The 18,573-nt window shown below is 27.2% G+C and overlaps 1 protein-coding gene and 1 pseudogene across 1 annotated transcript; one reads left to right on the top strand and one right to left on the bottom strand.

The window, feature by feature from the left end:
• Nucleotides 1-549: 549 nt before the first annotated feature.
• Nucleotides 550-16,194, top strand: LOC145743322 (transcriptional regulator ATRX-like). The gene is made up of 25 exons (XM_082561261.1): nt 550-730; nt 954-1,124; nt 1,467-1,511; nt 1,587-1,682; nt 1,902-2,054; nt 2,321-2,476; nt 2,789-2,926; nt 3,391-3,568; nt 4,207-4,344; nt 4,669-4,844; nt 5,075-5,215; nt 5,635-5,736; nt 6,035-6,117; nt 6,316-6,444; nt 6,528-6,775; nt 6,909-7,047; nt 11,827-12,042; nt 12,602-12,779; nt 12,962-13,144; nt 13,496-13,654; nt 13,810-14,094; nt 14,365-14,592; nt 14,743-14,847; nt 15,102-15,207; nt 15,448-16,194. The coding sequence occupies exons 1-25, from the start codon at nt 590-592 to the stop codon at nt 15,573-15,575; spliced, it is 3,822 nt and encodes a 1,273-aa protein (XP_082417387.1). The 5' UTR covers nt 550-589; the 3' UTR covers nt 15,576-16,194.
• LOC145763639 (putative ammonium transporter 1) lies at nt 7,589-10,860 on the bottom strand (annotated as a pseudogene).
• Nucleotides 16,195-18,573: the final 2,379 nt, after the last annotated feature.

Genomic DNA, 18,573 nt, shown 5'->3' with positions numbered 1-18,573 from the left:
CTCATTGGACTTCCTATTTTGTAAAATATTCTGACGTCATTGACGACCAAAGAGGATTGTCACATTTTAACTGGAGCATTAAAAACACAAATTATCACATTTTGCGCACTGGTTGCTGGCCTTTTATTAAATATCATTGCACTAAAAAACCCTTTGAGGACTTAAGTCTTGACAATAAATTTTTTCGAGTTATTAAAATTGTAAACCTAGGTATACCATGCCTTGCTTATGGGTTGGTTGCTTGGTTTTTAGTTTCAACAACTGAGGAAGTTAAAACTGATCATGGGATTGTTAACATATATTTTTTGTATAAGGAAAATCCTAACTCAAAATATTAAATTTATGTTTTTTAACTTCCACTATCTACTGCCGTAGAACTGTGATTTTTAAAATATATATATATATTTTTTTTTTAATTATTACTTTTAGTTACAGTAATTATTATTACTTAAGATATTTGACTATCTGTATTTTTTCTTGATGTATTTATAAAATAAAGAGTTTATGGATAGATGTAAAATCTAACTATTTTTTTAGATGATTATTTTTACAAGTGTATAAAGTAAAAGGAATAGTTAATTAGTTAATTATGGTTCGTCACTTACCTTCTTCAAGTGAATCAGAAACTTATTCTGATTTGGATTTGGCAACTACTTCAGAACAATCAAGTAGAACATTAAGAACAAGAAACAATCGGAACACAAAAAAAGTTGAAACTAAAAAAATAAAGGTAACACATTTTTATATGGAACTGTTTTTGTATTTTAAATTATGTATTCATATTTGTTTGCATTAACTTGGGTTTATCTTGTATAACTTATTCTTTTTTGGAAAATTTTTGGTCTAAACCTTTTTCAAAAACTCATAAATTAAAAAAAAGTGAAACAAAAACTAGTATATACTTGCATATTTAAAAAAAAAATTTTTAATGTCAAGTTAAAAAATCTGAACAGTTTATAAGTGAACCAGAGTCTTCCGATCTTTCTGATTTTCAAGAAGAGAAAACTCGTGACACTCGATCAAAGAAGAAAAGAAAATTGAGTCCAAAGTCAAGCTCAGAGGACACAGAAGATGTGTCAGAAGATCAGAGTCAGGAAAATGAAAATTCGGATTCAGAGGAGAAGGTTGTAACTAAAAGCTTGTTATAAAATTTTTGTGTTGATTATTTATATATATTTTGGAAGGTTGTAACTGCGAGCTTGTTATAAAATTTTTGTGTTGATATAAGACTAGATTCTATACATTTATATATGTATATGTTTAATTTGACTTCGAGAACTAAGGATAATGTCTTGTGTTGCTTGTGCAAGAATAAAATTAATACTGTTCTGGATTTTAAGGGTATATATATTTGCCTTATTCTGTAAAATAGCCTACTTTATGGTTTGTTAATTTTATTTTTAACTGGGTTATTTTAATATAGGCTATGTATTTGTGTTAACCTTTTATTTGTGTTTAATTCACAGAAACCAAACAAAAAGGAGAAGTACAAACGAAAGATAGTAAAAAATGTAAGTTTTGTAATTTCACAATATACTTTAAAAAGTTACATAAAAACTATTGTATGATGTATTGTAAACTTATAGAAAAAGAAGAAAAGAAAAAGCAGAAATGAGAAGCATGTTGGAAGGAGGTCAATCAAGAAAATATTAACTGAAGATGCCCTAAACGAAGAAACGAAGGTTTTAAATTAGTTTTAATGTTATTTATGTTGTGTTTTAAGAATAAGTTATTTGTGCAAAATATAGTCTGTTGTTAAAATAGTAATAATTTAACAATTAAGAGTTTTAATTAAATTTTTGTGTAAATAATTTATTTGTGGAAGTTACAGTTTGAATGAATGGCTTACAATTAGATTACGCAGATCTAAAAAAAAATTTTAAGCTATTTGTTACTAACAGAATGCAGAGTTGGAAGAAGAGGAAAGAAGAAAAAGGTTAAAGGAGAGAGGCAGTGAAAAACTGGTTGAAGTCAGTCTGGATGACTCTATTCCTTTAATCGAACCAATTTCTGTTACTAAAAGATTGGTTTTGCAAAAAGAACCTCTTGTTGAGGTTGGTTTCTTCTAACTTTGTTTTTATTAGAAAATAATGATTAGATTTTGTTTTGCTTATTTAACAATCCCAATTATCATTGTGCAACATTTTTATATTACTGTCCTTAAACAAACTATTTTAACTCACAGTTCTTGCCGATTTTTGCTTGTACTTTGCAGTCTCAAATATTTGAAGGACTAAAAACTATAAAAATTATTTTATTTTTACATATTTTAATTTTTTTTATATTAATCAAAATTTTTATTGTTTGTGCACTAACACAGGTTCATCCTGAAATAACAGTGCATTTGAAACCTCATCAAGTTGAAGGAATTCAATTTATTTGGGACAATTTAGTGGAAAACACGACCAGAGCCAAACAGGAAAATGGAGGGGGTTGTATACTAGCGCACTGCATGGGTTTAGGCAAAACTTTACAGGTAGAAAAAAAATTGTTTTTGTTTTTTTTAATTAGTTGAACTAGTCAATTTCCTGTCTACTAAGCTGCATTTTACTGCAATGTTTAATTTCAATTGCAACAGATATTTGTATACAGTTACTTAGCTGAATATCATAAGTGATCGTTTTTAATTTTTAATGCCTATAAATTCGACTTTATTTATAAGTTTGCAAATTGTTATCACTTGTTTATTAAAAGTATTTTTAAAAAATCACGGTTCTTTTTATGGTTTAAGTAGATATCTTAAGGCCTTCTGTTGAAAAAATGTTATGCTGCTTTTTATTTTTTACAGACTATAACATCTATACACACCATTTTTCATTGCAAGGAATTATCAATAACTACTGCTTTGGTGGTAGCTCCCTTAAACACTTTACTGAACTGGGTTGATGAATTTCATAAATGGTGCCCAGACAACAAAACAATTAGAGTAAGAAACACAATGTTGGTGTTATATTTATGCTTAAACTTTAAAAAAAAAATTGTTTTTTTTTGTTAAAACTAATTACTGTTCATCGTTTCATGGCTTATAAGACTGAATAGGACAAAATTTTTAAATAAAAAGAAAACAAATTTTTAAATAAAATTTAGACTGAAAACCATGCACCTGAAACCTTATTTTACTTATAATAAGACTGTTTCTATTAACTTCAACTCACACTTTACCCTTTCCTAAAAAAAATGTTGACCTGAATTTCAGTAAAATGTTGTTCACAGAAATTATTTTTTTGGGGGAAAAATGCTTATAAAGTCAAATGATTTTTAATATTATAAGAAGATAACTTATTTTATAAAATAGATTTTTTAATGTTTTAAGATTATTATCATTTAAAATTTTTAATTTATTTTATATAATTGAAATTGTTAATATTTTTTTATTTTATGGGTTAACAGGTTTACAATTTAAGTGAAAATTCATTGCGTCGTGCTCGTTTAAACATGTTAAAAGAATGGAAAAGGCTTGGTGGTGTGTTAATTATGGGATACGACATGTTCCGGTTACTAGCAACTGGAGTTGGAATCAAATACAAACCCTGGAAAGTTGCTTTTCAACAACTATTGTTGGACCCTGGTATGTATTTTAAATTGTGGGAAAAAAATGGTAAAACATTTTTTTATATTTACTTATTCTTGATGTTGAAAGGTTGACTTTACAAAACATTAACATAAGGCAATATCAGTTACCTTGACCCAGTCCCAATTGTCTTAAGCAGGGTATTGTAGACTATAATTGCCTAATACCTGAACTGTTGATTAAGTATTGGTTCAGCAGGAGTTGATACCATTTAGCGCCTTACTTAGAGCACTACAGCATGCAAGCAGTGGGAATTGAACTCAGGACCTTATGTTGTGAACCAAGGGGTTCTGACTACTACACAACACTGCTGGTATTTGTTTTAGTCACATACTATTTAAAATCAGTAAATCAAAAATTCATAATATTGCTATTGCCACAATTAAAGCTATTTTACTATCACCACTTTACTATTTCCACTAATAATACTGTTACCAGAGTTAGGGGAGGGTAATATAGTAAAGACTGAAATAATGTATGTTATATTTATGAAGTTGCGCAACTTAATGCAAAAAAAGGTTTGCTGGCGATAGAGTAGAAATAGTGGTAATAGTGCAATTAGTAATAAAAAAGGTTAAAATTTGCATTTTAGAGACGCCTGTCCATAACAAGATATTTTATGTTTATTTTTTTAGGTCCAGATTTGGTAATTTGTGATGAGGGTCACAAGTTAAAGAATTCTGAAGCAAATATCTCGATTGTCATGAACAAAATAAAAACCAAAAGAAGATTAGTATTGACTGGTACCCCACTACAAAACAACTTGATTGAATGTAAATTTTTAAATTATTATATGAATAATATATTTTTGTTGTTTATTTTTAGTAGGATTTTTTTATTAAATTATTAAATAAATGTGATTTTTTTAATCCTTTAACAGTGTTATAATTGTGTAGCTCAAATTTATGATAAAATAATCTTATTCGATATAATTTTAACAATTTTCTTTCTTAAATTTATATAAAAAACTATTTGTTACTATATTTAATGTGTTTTAAGTTTTCCATTTTGTAAAAAGACGTTTAAGGAATTTTATTAAATTTTTTTTGTTTAGGTCAAGTTTTTTATTACACTTTTACATTTTACTTTGTTTCCAGATCAATGCATGGTTAACTTTGTCAAACCCAACCTACTTGGTTCCTTAAAAGAGTTTCGAAACAGATTTGTTAATCCAATATTAAATGGTCAACATTCTGATTCAACAGTTTATGACGTTAAACTAATGAAAAAAAGATGTCACATTTTGCATGAAATGTTACATGGGTTTGTTCAGGTATTGCTTTTTTGTGTTTTTGCAATAAAATATTTTTTCTACATTTTTTTGAAGTAAATTATTTTTACACCACCTTTAGTTACATATTTAAATTTTAAGATAAAGCGGTAGTAAGTAATTTAACTAAGACCCCTGTAATTTTTTAAAACTTATTATTTGTGCTTAACATAAATAATACTGCACACTTTAAATTAATAATTTTAAAGTAAAATTTAATTTTATTAATACAGCGTAAAGATTACACAGCCTTAGCTAAATATTTGTGCGATAAAAAAGAATTTATCCTCAAAGTGAGATTATCAGATGAACAAATTGATCTATATCGTCATTTTCTCAATACTAAAACTAACAGAGGAGAAAACCCCAATGCTGTAAGTTTATATAAATAAAAAAAATTTCTGTAAAACATGTGTTTTTTGGCATTCCTACGGCTTTTATGTTGTAGTGCTCTTAAATAAGGCGCTATAAATGGTGTCAACTTCTGTCAAGCTAACTCACAAGTAAATAGGTGGGCAATAAGTTAAATAAAATCTAAAAACTGACAATTTGTGACTAGATCAGGGTAGCAAATGTTACCTGAAGTTGGCCCTCCAACACATAGCTCAAATTTATGATAAAATAATCTTATTCGATATAATTTTAACAATTTTCTTTCTTAAATTTATATAAAAAACTATTTGTTACTATATTTAATGTGTTTTAAGTTTTCCATTTTGTAAAAAGACGATAAATAAATTAGCTATAAAATTTAATAAAATAACAATTTTAAATATTTGTTATATTTTAAAAGGTTGAAAGAGGAAGTAGGGACACTGGTTTATTTGCTGATTACCAAAACTTATTGAGAATTTGGACCCACCCTCGTATATTACAACTACACACTATAAGAGAGGTAAATTTTTGATAAACCATAACAAATTTATGTATGTAAGAACTTCTTTTCAGTCTAATGATTGTTATTATTGCTATTATTAAATTTTAAATGGTTTTTATATACAATTATGCATCAACAAACATTGGTAATTTTTTCTAGGTTCAAGCTTAATTTTGTTATTTAAAAAGTTACTATTGAACATTCAAGTTTTTGTAAAACTGTGTTAGAATAAAAAAATCTTTATTATCAAAATATAAGGTATATTTTTAAAACCTGTAAATAAATTAAAAAATGAATAAACATATTTTGACACTAGGTAAAACGAGCAAATTTAAAATATGAAGATTCCTCCGATGAAGCAATGAGTACAGATCATGAATATAGTCCAACAAAACCTAAGTAAATTTTTACTATTAAAAAATATTTTAACAGTAAAAGTATAATTTGCACTAGTTTTTATTCAAACTAAATCTTGATATTAAACAAAAAGTGGAAAATTTAATAATATACTTATTTTTTTAAACTATTAAAAAAGGTTATTTGTAATATTTAAAAAAAATAAAGAATGTTTTAAATCTTGGTATATTTTAATTATAGACCAGAGAATGGGATAAATCTTATCCAAAATAAACCTGAGACAAGTATGCAAGAAACTTTAAACAACAGTGTTACTCTAATAGAGAGTTCTGACGAAGAAAAGGGAAAATCTGACACCAAACTTTCACCGTGAGTTTCTTCTTTTCAACTAATTTAAGTTATTTTTGCAATTTAAAATTTTTAATGTTTATTTTTTTATATTTTAAATTAAGCGGAAGAAAAAGATCTCGCCGCATCCAAATGAGCTCTTCAGAAGAAGAGGAAGAAGGCCAATCCAATGATGCCACAACTTCTGAAGAGGAAGAAGCTGCAATAAGCTCACCCGATGAAGAGGAAGAGGATCAATCTTCAAGTGTAGAAGAAGAAGAAGAGCTGGAAGTTGTAAAAAAGGCAAAATCTAGGAGCAATCGATATCGCACCCGCATTAAGGAAGACAAAGAGGAGGAGGAGATAATTCCATGTAATAGCAAAAAATGTTTATTTTTTGGGAAATAAAAATAAATTTTATTACTATATGGTTATAAAATATTTAAATATTTTAATCCTAATTCTATTATTATTTAGAAAAATTTAGCTTAATTTCGTATTTTTAGATGAAGATGAATTTACGGATGAGTGGTTTTCGTCGATTATTCCTCCCGATCACCGTGCTTTTGACAGTGTTGAATCAGGAGGAAAAGTTGCTGTTTTATTTGAAATTTTAAGACTCGCCAAAGAAAGGGACGACAAAGTGTAAGTTGTAATCTTTAACTTAAATTAATTTTTATTTTTTCTAAGGGAGTTAATGGGCTTGTTATAGCTAAGGTTATTTGAAAAAAATAGCCAAAGAACTAATTTTAAACAAAATTTTAAATTAAAAAAAAAAAAAATTTGTTAAGAAGTTTTTATTTCAATAGATTAAAAATTAATGTTTGGTGTAATACATTCCTTTTTCTAAGAATTTTTGTTAACAATAGGTAAAGCTAATGACATTAGTTATAATTTATAAAGTATGTTTTGAAGAAAAAAAATTAATAATAATTTTATACATCAGTTTATTAAAAAATGAGGGTCACTTATACTTTTTGGTCCTTGTAAATTGGCTGTAAAGAACAACCAAAAATTAAAACGACTATACAGTTTGAAAATAATTAACAAACGGACCATAAAGTATGACAGTTTATTTAAAATATGTAAAATACAAATAATCCAAAAAGAAAACAATGTAATTAATTGACGAATGAAGCTGAACTTTCTCTTTTATGGGAGTTTGAGGGTGTCGACTCCATCATACTTAGTGAATTTCGTTGTTGTTCCATGCTGAATTTTTGTTTTCTATTACAAGGGATGAGATGCTTGCTTTAGCAACTTTACTTGCATTGCTGGAGGGCCTGCTTGATGGCATTTTTTTAAGAGATTGTTTTTTTTTGTCTATGGAATATTTAGTCTGGTTTTCATCCCTAATAATAAAAAATATTGTGGTAATTTTGGTATGATAATTAAAGTCATTATGTCAACATGTAATTTCATCTGGCAAATAGCAGTTTTATTTTATTTTGAAGGCCTATAAATTGGACTTACACACACACATATATATAAGAAGTTGTTTTTTATCCAAAAAAAATATTCTGGCAAAATAAATAAGTCAACTTACAATAGACTGCAATTTTCAGGGTAAGCCTGTTCCCCATGTTTAAACTGATCAATTCCAACATTTTCTGCTTGTTCTGTTATTCTAATTAAACCAATCATCTTTAAAGTATAGAACAGCACAAAACAGCATAAACCTTAATAAAAACGAGGGTGTAAAAAATCTGGTTGGCGTAAAAGGTTGCGTAAAAAATCTCAAAAATTATATTCTTGTATCTTATTTGTGTAATTTTGAGTCAACATTTGCTATGCACTTACCTGACCATAATATTATTGAGATAATTCCCAATAAGTTCCATCCCAGGCTTTTAAAAGCTAAAGAATGTCCACTGTAGATTATTCCACCTACTGGTTTTCCATTTAGATATTGACCTCTTATTGCAAATATTGGTGCAGTAATGCAACCTACAAATCCTGTAAATTATAAATGGTTGAATAATGCATCAAAGTTTGTCAGTTTTTGCTATTTAGATTTTAACATCACAATCATTAAAAGTAAAACAGCTTTGTTGTCTGTCTTTTGACCGAGAAATCTTTTGTTTCAGTTTTGTTAAATTTTGTCTTCTGCATTTTTTAATTATTAAATTCTGTGAAAACAAAGTACTTACCACCACCCATGTGAACAGCCACAGCATCAAGTGGGTCATCGATTTGAAATTTTATCACCAAAACTTGTATGAATTTAAATACTAGGCCTGCAAGAGCACCGACTACTACAGCAGCCCATGGTTCCAAATCATTACATGCTGCACTCATAGACACCATTCCTGCAAAATATAACATTTGAACCGGAGATTGTAAATTTTTAATTTTTGATATAAGACCAAATGTTGTTTTGCAACATGTTTTTAAAAAGTTTACTATTAAACTTTTTTTTTGTTGTTTGAAAAAGGTTTTGTTTTTCTAAAAAATTGCTGGTTGTTTTTTCTTACGTGATTGGTTTGCTATAGTTAAAAAATGATAAGGTTAAAAATGAAACAATACCTGCTAAACCACCATTGATTGTCATGAGAAGAGACCAATATTTTCCATATCCCTTTACTGAGTTATAAAGTCGATTGGTTACCATGGCAACTAACCCACCAGACGAACCACCCAAAATGGTGTTCATCATTGCCAAAGCTATTTCGGAACCATTTCCCTCCTCTAAAAAAATAATTCAGTCTTTTTATTATCCTTGCCTGGCCATAAGATATAGGTGTATTTTTTTTTTCTTTTTTAAAAACAATTCTTGCCTGATACAGATTGCAATGATCCACCATTAAAGCATAAGAATCCAACAGTAAGTAAGAAAGCTCCCAAACTTGCCAATGGAACGCTGTGGCCTGGTATAGGTAATATTTCGCCAGATAAAGAAAACCTAAAAGCGAATGTAAATAATTTGTAATTCTTAAAAATATTGTTACAGTAATTTTTTTCACAAATTTACAACTTTACTAATATACAGAAGCACAAACCGCTTTTAATCACATTAAAAACCTGAAAAATTGCTAAAATACTGTAAAATTACTTAACTACTACTTTATGATTGATATTAATAAATTAACCTCCCAATCCGCGGACCAAGTATAATGGTTCCAACTAGTGCAGCCATACCACCACATAAGTGCACCACTGAACCACCAGCAAAGTCTTGCATAAACACACCAGTTCCTCCCCCTGTATATAACCATCCTATATCTGCCCACACCCAGTGAGCTGCTACTGGGTAGATAAATCCTGAAATATTGGGTTGTAAATATTTTTGCAATATTTTTTTGTTAATAAAGGTGCCTGGGTAACCTAATTTCAGCCAAATATTAGTTTAGAATTCTGACCATAAAACAAAAATTAAAAGTTGACCGAAGAGCGGGTTATCAACTAGTGTATTGTAAAATATTTTTTGCATAATAACAGTTTAATTTTATTAGTTTTAGGTTATATTCTTTTTAGATCTGATTCAAGTGGTGCTTATAATTTTGTTACAATGTTAGGTTTTAATTTGTCTAACCTGTTATGCTAAAACTGTAAATAATATAACATGAAAAGTCCGCTCTTTCAGCCATTGCCCCTGATACTATGGTAGCAGAAGTAGCTGCAAAAACATACTGAAAAAACCAAGATGCAAAGTAATTGGAGGATGACACATATTCACTGTTGGTTTCCTTGAATTATACAATAAACAAAAAAAAATAGTTTTATTACTGGAAGAGAAATGTGTTTAAATTTTCATGTTGATTATTGTTATCAAAAAAATACTTAGTTTACAGAATTGCTTAAAAAGATAAAACACGAAGTACTAAGATAATTAAAGTTTTTTAGACTATTGTTTAAGAAAATTTAACTAAAGATTATTTAACTTATTTCAACATAAAGTTTTTTAATTGATATATTTGAGGTTGCTTTTTTACCTCATATATGTTGACCGATGTTGAAAAGAATAAATTGTGACCAATAAATGAATTTCCAGGACTGCCATAAGCAAAAGAATATCCAAAAGCCCAAAAAGCTAACGCTCCGATGAACATGTCCAATATATTTTTAATCAAAATATTGACTGTGTTTTTACTTCTTACTGAACCTGCCTCTAAAAATGCGAATCCAGATTGCATTAAGAATACAAATACACCTATTCAAGAAATATAAAAATTTGATTACATGTTTTGAAACTTTGTTTAGCATTTGATGCGAAAATATAAAGATAAGAATTGCAAAAAAAAATTGATTAGCTATTTTTACTAGGAATCTTTTTTGGTGTTATTTTAGTTCTAATCTTTTAAATGCGACATTTTTTTTAATTAAATTATTTTTTATTTAAGAGTATGGCTGAAGTTACTTACCACATAGTAATACAAACACTTGATTTTGGTTGTCTTTCATAATGTTTATTTCATTTTGTAAATCTTCTAAACTGAGTTCTGTCATTTCAGCCCTCATGTTAAAACTTTAACTATTAATTTTCTATTTATAATTTTGTTTATTCTAACTTACATAAAAGATGCAAATTTATTATTTATAGATTTTAGGACTATTTTATTTTTTTTCTATTTTCAATCAAATAGTAGGTTGAGGTTATAATTTAATTATTTAACATGTCGTCCAGTTATAATTTATTGCCATCAGAATATATTAAATATTTATTAGTAAGAAAAGGTTTAATTAATTTTTGTGGATTACATATTTTTCTCTATCTAATCATCAAACATAATATTCTATTTAAAATAATTATTGTAAGATGCTAACAAAATTTGAACTAACAAAAATTTTTAAAAGTTGTTTTTAGGGTATGTTTTCGTATTGCTTAAGCCTTCAATAAACTAAAATAACACTCTATTACAAATCAATTGTTATTATGTTAACAAAGCTATTAAATTTATTGACTAACTATAATGCTATTTTGAATAACACATAATCTAATGTTTTTTATCCTTTTTTTGAATAACCAATCTGGTTGTTGTAAACCTGAGCTTATTAGGATGGTATTACCTTGTTAAGTAGTGATTATTTTTACCTTTATGCTAAATTATTTATACCTGGATTAAGTTTCCCTTTTTTAGTGATAAAAATATGAACTCTTGGGTTTTTGTTTGTTAAAATCTGCTTAACACTATAGTTTTACACTAATTTTGTAGTCGATATAAATGTAAATATGTTAGGTCTTAAAAAGAGTACCACTAATTTATAATTATTCTAATAAAATTGTTTTATAAAATAATGTATTAGATTTTCATATCACATTCTCGTTTAACTTAAATGTGTGTTTAATTTAAAATAGCAAACTTTGTGTTTAACTAAAAAAAATACAAAACAAGAGTTAAATTACGTTTCCATTCTTTACTTTTTTTTTATTAAACTATAAAATAAAAACAAAAATATTTTCTACAAATTTTATTTAATTTTTAGATTGGTGTTCAGCCAGAGTCTTCTCTCCTTGGACTTGATTGAAGAAATGTTGAAATTATCAACAATTAAAGCCGAATCAGAGGAAAGCGCTGGTAAAATAAACCATAATTTTGAGAAATGGTACAAAAATGTAGATTATTATAGGATGGATGGTTCATCTGGTGGTAAAAGTAGACAACGTAGCATCAATGATTTTAACAACGAAGAAGATCGAAGGTTTTTTTAGTTTGTGTTTTAAATTTAACAAATTTTTTCGTATTAATAAAATGAATGATTTGATTTTAATGGACCTTAGCAGACAATACTTGTAATTTGTATATGTAAGTCTTAGAGGTTTTCAAATTTACAAAATTTGCTATTTCTGGTATGTAGATAAATTATCACAGTCAAATGTAAATAAAATTATCACAGTCAAAAAATGCAGATTATGATTAGTTAGACCTAATGTTGGTTAAAATTTTAGAGTTATAACTTTACTTTTTTTACTGAATTCAGTAATTTTGATCAGAAAATAAAATATATTGTGCCTAAGGAATTTTTTAATACATTTTAATATTATGTATGATATGCAGCTGACACATTTTTTTTCAAATTTTATTATTTATAAACTGTTGTATAAATAAATAAGAAAAGGAAATGGCCGTTAAGGTCCATTGGCGCGATATTATCTTAGTTCTTCCAAGTCTATGTAAAATTATAAATTAATTGACAATATAGTATAAAATTTTATATTTTTTTGACTCATGGCTAACCTAACATTTGTTTCTTATTTCAGGGGTCGTCTTTTTCTTATCTCCACTAAAGCAGGATCATTAGGAGTTAATTTGGTTGCAGCAAACAGGGTTGTAATATTTGATGCCTCTTGGAATCCTTCTCATGATATCCAATCTATATTCCGAGTTTATAGATTTGGGCAGACTAAATGTTGTTACATTTATAGACTTGTTGCCCAGGTTTTTCTTTACACTTTTTTTAACTTTTATTTTTTTTTTGCGATCATAATTTATTTTTTTGATGGTATTGTTAATTTTCATTATATCAAACTTATTATTTTAAGTTATTTTTCACAATTTGTTTTTTTATAAATTTGTTAAATCTGTTCAAAATTTATTTAAATATGAAATATTTACTATAGGGTACAATGGAGGAAAAAATATACGATCGGCAGGTGACCAAACAATCTCTAGCATTTCGAGTGGTGGACGAGCAACAAATAAATCGACATTTTACAGCAAGTGATTTACAAGAATTATATCAATTTACTCCTTCAAAAATTCCAACAGAAGATGAGGAAAAATCAAAACATATTCTTCCAGATGTAAATAATGTTATATTTTTTCTTGAAATAACTTTTTCGAGTGGTTTTCTGTTATTTAAAATTGTGCTAGGTTCTATCTCTTCTGCTTTCGTTTTTGCAGCATCTTTAATTCCGGGCGCTATAAATGGTTTGAACTCCTGAGCCTAAAATCAATTAGCAGTTTAATTATAGGGCAATTGTATTCTATAACATCCTATATCAGCTTGAGACTGGTTCTGGGTGACTAATGTTCCTCTATGTTTAGGCTGAAAGTTGAAATTTTTATGTTGGGAATAAATATATACATAAAATAAAAGTAGGCATTTAAAAAAAATTATAATATATTGCTTTTCAATATTTAAAAATTTCAAGGATGATTTGTTAGCTGATATACTTGGTGAAACATCCTCAATAGGGAAATATATTTCATCATACCACAAACATGACTCACTACTTGACCACCAGGAGGCAGAAGAGCTTACTGAAGAAGAACGAAAAGCTGCATGGGACGAATATGAAAATGAGAAAAAGGTAAATTGAAAAATAGATTGTCTAAAATTTTTTTTATAAACTTTGGTTAAATTTTGTTATAATCTCTTTTAAATAAATATTTAATGATCGAATTTTTAAAAGATTGTGTATTTATTTTTCTAATTTTCCTTTGAAATTGATTGTTTTGATAACAGGGCATCAGAAAGCAGCAAATGGTTTATGTTCCTGTTGCAAATAATAGCCAATTCAACGTACTACCACAAGGTGCCTTTGGTGCTGGTATGATTGGTGCCAACCCATTTATCGGTGCTGTACCAGTACCGCCGGTGTTGTTACCACGAATTAAAGAAGAACAACAACAAATGGAGTTGCAGAAAGTTTTACGAAGTCCAGCTGGTGCCGAGTTTTTATCAACTTTGTCCAAATTGCCTTCAGAACAACAAGAACTTGCAAAATCAATTTTTACTCTTATGATAAAGGTATAAGTGTCAATAAAATAGAACAAAAACTTTTTTTTTTTTATAGAAATTGACGTTAGTTTAATCTCATCAAAGTAGCTTGCTTTTCTTAAGAATTAAAATTTTCACTTTTATCTTCTATGTTATGTATAAAAAGTACCATCTTAAAACGTTTAAAAGTTTCCAATTACATTTAAAAGAAAAACGTTTAAAAGTTTCCAGTTTAATTTTCAAAAATCCATAAAATTTTTATAAACTGCTATTACCAACAGTTTGATTTAATCATTTTAGACAAATCATAAATTAATTGAGCACAGAGCAAAATACAACTTGCTTCAACCTCTTGACAAAGAGAGAACAATCGGAGGATTAAAGTCGATGTCAATTTATAAAAACTTGACTGATCAAGCTTTTGATTTGGTGTTTTTTAATCTTCAAATAAAACAAAAACAGATGCAAAATAATTTAAAAAAGGAAATAAAAAAACACGAGATGGAATTTAACTGGCTACAATCAAAGGTATTTACTTCTTAATGGTAAATGGCACAATTCTTTAGTTGACATTAGGTGCAAGTGCAATTACAGTATAAATACTGGATTTACTATTGTCTTTACTATAGCATTTTAAATTATAAGTAATTGAAATAATGTAAAAACTTGACTTTTTAGTACCAAACGTTATTGGACTCTTGCAGAGAAAGTTCTTTGTCTAAGGATCAGGCATCGACGTCTGCATCTACACAAGAACAAACATCAAGTGAAACACAAGAACAGGTGCTAAATACAATATATCTATTTTAAATATATATAATTTTTTATTTTTTTTCATATTACTTTAAGGTGATAGGTTTTATATTTAAACAGGTTTTTAGGCTTAAATCTTGGACTCAAGAGCGAATGATGTTGCATAAGTGTGTCTTAAACCTGAAACCTTTCGGTCGTGGTTTGAAGCCATTACTGCTATACCACACTAGCGGACATAAAGCTTTCGATATTAAATTTAATAATTTTTGTTTTTTTTTCAATAGAAAAGTAATGCTGATCTTGCCCAAGCCTCTGAATTTGCCAGAAACTCATTTGCTGAGATGGCAAAAGAAAAACCAACTACTGAAAAAGAAAAAAACAACCTTCCAGGTATTACTTTATATATTTTTAAATTTAAAAATATTTCTTTGTACAAATACTAACATTGCAGTCAAATAATATAGGCCAGTCGGGTCCCTAACTTTTTTTTAATAGTTTTAAATAATATTACATTGCCTAGTTGGAAATTAGTTCTTAAACACTTTACGCCGTCGAAAACCTCTGTCTCTGTAAATAAAAAAGTTTAAGGACAAACGTACAAATTTTTAGTCCTTATTTTTATTTTTTAAGAACCGGTTCCCAAAAAATTTCAATTAAAAAAGTTGTCGGTCGTACTTAAACCATCTGACCACGTGACTTCAACATCACACGATATTGTCGTTTCTAATGACAACGTCATTATGATTGACAGCGACTAAGCAAAAATCGTTTGACCAAATTTATCAACAACAAAAGTCGTTTGATCACTTTCATTCATCTCACTGTGGAATACTTTCCGATGCCTACAAAACAACTCCATTGCTATCTACATTCTATTTACACAAGTGAAAGAAGAAATAATCTATTGTTTATTTAACCTGTAATAAAAAGAATAATTGTCTTTCTCCACTTATTGTAATTTCTATTCTACTCACTGTTTAAAAGACAGTGCAATGTGTATTGTGCTGTTGGTATAGATAAATTATTCTTTCTTAGGAAAAATTTATTTTTTTGGAAAAATATTTGATGAGCTTCTAGTTATTTTTTTTAAGTTCTTCATCAACCTTTTCCTTGTTATTTACTGTTTTAAAACTTTTAAATATTTGTTCTTGAACGTATCGTTCGTTAAAGCAGAATAAATATGTGGCCGGCCTTGTTTAAACTAGACACTTGTTTTAAATGATAGGTGTTTGGTAAAATTAACGACTTTTTTGGTTATTTAATTCGCTTGCTTTCAGTAAAAAATATGTATATTAAGATATAGTGCACTTCTACTACTTTTTTGTTATCCAATTCAATTTTGCTTCATTTTATATAGAACGACTATTGTTTAAAATAAATTTTGCAAAAAAAAACAGTAACTAGATTTATTTGATAAATAAAATATGGTTCGATATCGTTTAATCATTTTTAATAAACTTCTATTTCAGAAAATATAAGTATAACATAGATTTAAACGAGAAAACTTATCAAGTAAGCGCAAATGGAGCACAAACTACGGGATAGAGATTTTTTACGACGCCCACAGGAATTTACAGCTCAGAACAATACAAACCGAGTAACATATAAATATCAAATGAACGTTATTTGCAGAATATTATAGAGATTTAATAAAATATATAATTTGTATCATGATATTTATTCAATAAAAATAAAAAAATAAATATTGACTTGATTTTTAATAAAAAACAAGCAATTAATAATTATTCTAAACAACCAAAAATTTATTTTCAACCCGTTTTCGAGTAGAATCATAATATTATGACAAATAATTTAATAAATAAGTGTTGAAATATATTTAAAAAACAAAAATTAAATTTTACAGATATTTTACTTATCCTTTTACATTTTACTTATATTTTCTACAAATATTTTTTACCTTAACACGGACAGCAAAAAATTCGATATTTGACAGCGATTTGATATTATTAGTAATTAGTATTATTAGTAATTATAATATATTATGATATTATTAGTAATTATAATAAAATGTCGTAAATAGGAGGTTGGTGACACATTAAAATAATAACTAACATACTGAATATTTAGAACTTTTAATTTTAAAAAACAGAAGTTATCGTCTGTTAAAATTCTGACTTGAGGGAATAAAATCAACTAAATTTAAAAAAAAAATAAAATATGGTTCGTAGGATCCTTTATAAAAATATTTTAAAATTTAATGCTATTTTGGTTATAATAAGCGGAAGTCTGGTGTAGTGGTTAGAACAGTTACATTTACTGTATGAGGTCCACGGTTTAATTTTCATTGACTTCAGATTGTAGCGCCTTTTAGGTAAGGTGCAAACATTATTTACTGAACTTCTGCTACGCCAACACCTAATTAGCAGTTAGCTTATAATTATGGGGCAATTACAATATATTATATCTCAAACTGCTTAAGGCAACTCGAGACTTGGTCGGGGTAATTAATGTTACCCTATGTTAGATCGTGAAGTCGACCTTCCAAGATCAAGTATAAATTATAATCAAATAAATAAAAATATATAGGCTAACAATTATTTAGGTACAATTAACAAAAAAAGTTTAAACCCGTTTTTAAAGTTTTTATGCTATAATATACAAATAAACAAAATTTAAAAGCAAATTATCTATCTTTGATTTTTATTAAATCCTTAAACGAACTCACAACCTTTACGTTCCTTGGTAAATTTTATATTATCTTTATTAGATGTAACTCAAATAATATTTATTGTTTTGTTTTACTTTTACAGATTTAAAATTTTTGAAGGACCGTATAGTACATATAATATATTAAATTTATATATTTAGTATATTAAATTTATATATTTTTCAGGTTTTAGACAATACAAACTTAAAAAAACTAAACGAAATATTTTTCTGACTATAATTTATTTGCAAGTTTAAAATATATTTTTAAAAGTTATAGGGGAAAATTACAATAGTTTTAATTTTAAGATAAATAAATTACAAAACTAAAAACTATACAATGTAAACCAAAAAAATTGCAATTGGAAAGGTTACTTGCTGGTGAACCTGTACAAAATTATACATCTAGAAATGTTAAATTATAAACCAATTAACTACCATAAACTTAAAAAGTAAACTTAACTTCTATGCCAACCTTAAGGTATTGATAGTTTTTAAGTTGTATAGGTTCAAAGGCTGAATCTACTAGTTACGTGTTCTAATTTTTTTTTCTGTGATTTTTGTTACATTTTTGTTCTTAGTTGCCTTTAATTAAGTGAAATGTTATAATATTACTTTAAAATCGTTTAAAACTTGGATTAATTATCGTGATATCATAAATCTTGAAATTTTTTTTCGAAAATCGAATGAGTTAGGGTTTCTGTTTAATTAGGGTTAGAAAACAAGGGTTAGGCTTTCCATTAAAAATAAATCAAACATGCAAAAATTTTGATTTATAATTTGTTGTAGAAACGCTTTATTTGTTAGATGATTACAACTAGCTAATAAATTTTTTTTATGTTACTTTGCTATGTAAATATATTTGGGAATATGTTTATTTATTTTTAATAACTGTTAGCAATGTTAAAATTAATCCATTTTATTGATATGACGATTTAATAAATTGCATAATTTAGTAAGTACGTATTTAAAACTTTAAAAATTTGTAAATGTTAAGTTGTCAAAGTTGTATGAACGCTTTAAAATTGATAACAAAAATTGGTTTTGGATAAGCGTTTTTTTGTCTATTTACCATTAATGTCGAAGGAC

Source organism: Corella eumyota, chromosome 1 (assembly GCF_963082875.1).
Source record: "Corella eumyota chromosome 1, kaCorEumy4.1, whole genome shotgun sequence".
NCBI classification, from domain to species: domain Eukaryota; kingdom Metazoa; phylum Chordata; class Ascidiacea; order Phlebobranchia; family Corellidae; genus Corella; species Corella eumyota.
The sequence above is the reverse complement of the archived record's forward strand: the minus strand, read 5'-3'. Positions and strand labels throughout refer to the sequence as shown.

Excerpts from the sequence above, each read along its gene's own strand:
- LOC145743322 (XM_082561261.1), top strand. The coding sequence starts at position 590 with ATGGTTCGTCACTTACCTTCTTCAAGTGAATCAGAAACTTATTCTGAT. Across the intron at positions 1,512-1,586 it reads AACGAAAGATAGTAAAAAAT|AAAAAGAAGAAAAGAAAAAG; the intron begins GTAAGTTTTGTA and ends GTAAACTTATAG. Across the intron at positions 14,095-14,364 it reads TTTTTACTCTTATGATAAAG|ACAAATCATAAATTAATTGA; the intron begins GTATAAGTGTCA and ends TAATCATTTTAG.